The 5000-nt window shown below is 45.5% G+C and overlaps 1 protein-coding gene across 1 annotated transcript in view; it reads right to left on the bottom strand.

Moving 5' to 3' along the window:
• Positions 1–3034: 3034 nt before the first annotated feature.
• The window catches only part of LOC108579508 (inhibin beta chain), a gene marked incomplete at its 5' end in the record, with an annotated part of 10369 nt that continues 8403 nt past the window's right edge, over positions 3035–5000 (bottom strand). Inside the window, 4 exons of the mRNA XM_017943051.1 lie at positions 3035–3275; positions 3684–3861; positions 3945–4179; positions 4449–4669. Coding sequence (XP_017798540.1) covers positions 3035–3275; positions 3684–3861; positions 3945–4179; positions 4449–4669 — 875 coding nt within the window. The remainder of the gene's footprint in view (positions 3276–3683; positions 3862–3944; positions 4180–4448; positions 4670–5000) is intronic.

Here is a 5000-nt window from a genome sequence, read left to right as displayed (position 1 = left end):
TCTCTCTCTCTCTCTCTCTCTCTTTCTCTTCACCCACGCGAATATTTGTTCCGTCAGAAGTACGTTAATCGTAGTATGTATCCTGAGCTGGTTGTACGGTTTTTCGTGAAAAATATCCTTCTCTCAGTTTCACTTGTAAATGTTGGGTACGATCGAAATCCTCCTCACCGTACCCTCACTCTTTCTACCAAATACCAAACTTTTCTACTTCTCTCTCCCGAAGCAACCCCCTCCCTCCGAGTAACCTTTCGCCGTTACTATGCATCACTTGTTCCTTCGTTATCGTTTACTCGTTTAAATATTTAAGCTTTATCGTTAGTTACGTTGGTAGATAAATTTAGTATTGATGTAATAGATACTTTAATAAGGCCCAGTAAGGCTGCGTGGGTCAACGAGCTATCCCACGATCGTTCAACATACGTACTTACATCTTTCGTGTTAAAAATCACCAAGCGTTCGCCGATCGATCGATCAATCGTTCCTTTGTCTTTCGGACACCGACGATAAATGTCTCGTTGGATTCTTCATATATTTCATATATATATTATATTATATTATATATACGTATGCCTATACATATACATATATATTTCTTTTCTATATATGTATACGGTAGTAGGTAAAAGTTGTATCCGAAAAAAGGAAAGAGATGCTTCAATGCTGCGCCCTATTTTCGACGACAGTTAATGAAGTTGTGAGGGGACTAATGCATATGTGCTAACTTGCCTAAAAGAATTGTTGTTCCGTTTTTCGGACCCTCTTTCAGAGAGCCTCGATTAATTATTGTCATTTTGTATTGTTCGTTCGTCGCAACGTACACATACCATACATACCTCTATACCATATTATCATCGAGTGACGTGCGTTGCGTGCTCTTTCGATTACACCCTATATGTACTTACTTAAGTATGTACTTATGTAGCTCGACAGAGTCTGGCGACTCCTTCCTGTACCATTGCTGCGCGTACGCTTTATTCTAAGGCGTGTATGTTTCGTGCGCGTGCGAGCACGCTTCCCTTTCTCCTTTTTTTCTCCCTCTCTCTCTCGCTCTCTCTCTCTCTCTCTCTCTCTCTCTCTCTCTCTCTCTCTCTCTCTTCTATTACGAATTTCGACGCGACTACGTTATTTTGCTTTTTTTTCCCCCTTTTATTATAGATATCTATTTGGAAGATGGAATTTGGAACGTCTTTCGCCAATAGAAAGGCACATAAGCACATAAGTGCACAGATATGTACATACCTATTAGGATAGACTTTTTGATGGATCGAATATCGCGTTGCATACACTTTGTGTAGGCGCACGCGCACGTGCACGTAAACTTGCACCCGAGATTCTTCGTACTTTTTCGAGCGAACAATCTATAAAGTTGTAAATTCTTCGAAACATATGCACGTATGCGACGTTCTCATCGCGTTTATCGGTTCTTACGCACAGGTAGTATTATCCATTAGATTACCTAACAAATAATAATAATAATCGTTCTGTTAGCCGTTTTTGAACACTCAAATACACCCATCCCACCCAATATCGGCCAAGTTCCCATCCTCCTATCCTTGGTGAATTAAATGTTTCGTTCACCTCTCCTTCGTGTGTGTATAAACGTACATGTATGTACACATATACTTACATATAAATATATTATGTACGCATGCATTTATAATAATACTTTTTGTCCGAGTTTAAATCGTTACTCGATACTTTCAAACGTTTCGCATAAGAAACAAGGCAATCAGATTTAGTTTTATTGTATACACTTAATGTTTACGCTCGTATTTAAATATTTATACTCGGCTGAATCACCTCGTGTGTCTGCGTGTGTATATAATATACATATGTAATACATAAACCGTAAATATGGAATCACTTTTTTTTTTCTTTTACTTTCATTAGTTACCTTTCTTCTTTCTCCACTTAGTCGTGTGCAACTAAGCCCTTCCCCCTTATCATCCCCTCCCGCTCACCTATCGCCCTTTCGCACTCTTTCTATCTCTATTGCGACTAGACTAGTGTCCAATGTTCACGTCCAAACGAAGCGCGTGAACTCGTAAAAGACGGCTGTTAGTCAAACCTCCCTAAAGTTTCTCTATCGTTAATCTTTTTCTTCGCGCTCTTACATTACCTCTCTTTCCATCTCACCCGATCTTTTTCACATTCTTTTTCTGTCATTCCACACTTTCGCTTGCGCATTCATTCTCTATCAATTACTCGCTCGCTCGCCCGCCGACACACACACACACACACACACACTCTCTCTCTCTCTCTCTCTCTCTCTCTCTCTCTTCCCCTTATTCTTTTAGCCGCCATCGCGATATACATACACTCGTCGGTAAAGTAGAACGAGTGATTCAAGTTGATCGGACTAGCTAGAAATCTGGCTAGAAAAGTGATTTGGTTGACAGCTGGCTCGCGTTCTTGCTTCGCTCGGAGAATCTCGTCGCGTTTGTGTAACGGGCGTTTGCGATCGCGAACATCGTCGGTCCATCTAGCGTAACCTAAAACTGACGATTGGTTCGCGTCGCGACCGAATAAGCGAGGAGGAAGTTGCGGACCGCGTGCTCGTTCGAGGGTCCGTGTGATTTCCATTCCGGACCAACGGAGCTCGAAGACGCGTGAATTATTTTGCCGCATTCCACCGAGCCGGATATCACCGAGTGAGCAAAGTCGGAACGCGTCAAGCTTCTTGGTACAAATGTTCCGCCTAGTCCAAGTACAATGCATACAATGTATGTACTTGTAGGTCCGGAACGAGTCGAAAATCGCGTGACTCGAGCAGCGCTACACGAGATACTGATATTAAAAAATAGCCTCGACGCGATAAGCAGCTTTATATACTACTATATACTACTATCGCAAGGATATTCGTCGAAAGGTTTGTCGTTGCGTGGCGTCGCGTGGCGTCGCGTGGCGTCAGTTAATACTTAGAATCGAGGTTTGTTGGAGCCCGTTCTCCCGTGGCCGCGCTGCTGCTGCCATCAACTTACATCGAACCGAACCGAACCGAACCGATTTCGTCCAGCAAAGTTTGGAGGAACGTTTAAGGACAGCCGCATTCGTCCACCACCATCTTCGGTAGATCCCTCTTGATGATATTCGAGTCAGGACCGTAGTAGATCAAGGACATTGGCGAGAACTTGAGAGGAGCGCAGCAAGGCTGCATACCGGCCAGTCGATCCATCTTCCGGTATTCCTCGATCACGTGGGTGTAGTAATTGAGGAACGTGTCCGGTGTTCTGTGCCCGGCCGCGCAATCTCCCCTGCAGTAATTTGCGTAGTACCTAATACGTAGTAAATAATGCGTGTGTGTTATTTGCTTCTTATTCTCGTTTGGCACGGTCAAGAGTTATCCGTTAAGTTAAGAGTGTGCTAGAAGAGGGATTTAGAGTAGCTAAGGTCGGTTCCGCGTGGGAATGCTCTCTTCCTGCAGGCCACGCTTCGCTTCGTTAAGCTTTAGACTTACAATTAGATTCTGTTTGCAATAATTGCTCGTAAGTTAACGGTTTAGGGCCGTTGCACTTGTAAGCGACACTCTGATTTCACGGGATACCGTACGAATGACTACAGGCTACCGATCGACGGCTCTCCGCGAAAGCAAGCAGAGTCGCGTGCCAACGCGTAACGTCCCTTTTTCTGCACACCCCTACACGCCACCACGCTCCCAATCTCCTCCACGATTTTATCCTTACCCTTGAGGAGCGATTATCCAGTCGTCCCAACCGAGTTGAGAAAAATTTACGTAGAACCTTTGCTTGCAGCACTGGCCCTTTATAGCACCGCTGCACTCGATCGCCCGTCTTCTAACTCGTTTCACAGCCGCTGGATCCGGGCGAACGACTAGGTAGGGCTTGTCTGGATCTTGCGTAGCTGAAACATGGGAGAAGAGTTTTCTTCAATGGACGCTGGTGGCGCGGGAATGGTCGATAAAGGAGACCCTTCTATTCAGATACCTTTCTCGTCTAAGGACGACTCGATCACGTGCGGAGAATGTCCGTCGAAGGTCGATACGTAAACGTGGGATCCACACCCGGTACAATCGACCAACAACGTCAACTTGTCCCTGGCAGTATCCCGGTTCGTCGTGTACCAACCGTTCACAACGTTGGTCACGTCGAACTTGAGCCACCCCAGTTGTCCGACGTTCACCCCAAGGGACGTAACCATTTCCAGGTGTTGGCCGAGCTCCTACGAAAACGCGTATCGTCTTTAGTTACACGGAGAAATCTTTCTTCTCTCCCCTCCTCCTCTATACGCACTATACTCGATCGGCTGAAACCCGTCAACCGTAGCCGGTAATATTGGAGAAATGATTGGTAAGACGACTTATGTACGATTGCGGTCCGTTTTAATGCGATTAAATTTATAGAAATCGGATGGAAGTGTGAAAGTCGTTCGCCTCTCGGTACTTGTGTATATGAATATAAAGCGTTACCACGAAGGGTGGTAAAGATTACCTTTCCGCGCAAGTGCGTCGTGTTGCCGCATCGCACCCTGAATACCCACAGCGTGATGTTCCTTTGGTTCGTTTGTCCATGACGATGATGCTGATAATGATGGGCGTGCCTGTATTCCACTCTTGCCCAAAGTGTTGCCCTCTTGATCCTCAGAGGTTCCAACGCGGGTTCTCCGCTGGACGTTGGAAAGTCCAGCAACGGTTGCCCGTTCAGCGTACGTCCTGCGAACACGAATAATTGGTCCCGTTAGATCAGAGGACGAGTAGGACCAGAGGAAGTCGTAAGACGTTTCTCTCTCTCTCTCTCTCTCTCTTTCTCTTTGAATGTTATGATATATATTCCGTATATTCCGCTTCGTCTGTAAATCTACCGGAATCGTGGTAACTTTTACCCTGAGCAAAGTTCGAGCCGCGTTACTCCTCACACAACGGAGTGAAGAGATTGTAGCGATCGAGGTGGATTTTTCCTTGCCACTCGCTAGCCACTCCTCTCGTCTCGCGCGCGCCTTGTACAAACTACGCGACAGAGAGAATCAGAGAGAGAGTGAGGTGT

Source organism: Habropoda laboriosa, unplaced genomic scaffold (genome assembly GCF_001263275.1).
Source record: "Habropoda laboriosa isolate 0110345459 unplaced genomic scaffold, ASM126327v1 scaffold33, whole genome shotgun sequence".
Taxonomy (NCBI): Eukaryota; Metazoa; Arthropoda; class Insecta; order Hymenoptera; family Apidae; genus Habropoda; species Habropoda laboriosa.
The sequence above is the reverse complement of the archived record's forward strand: the minus strand, read 5'-3'. Positions and strand labels throughout refer to the sequence as shown.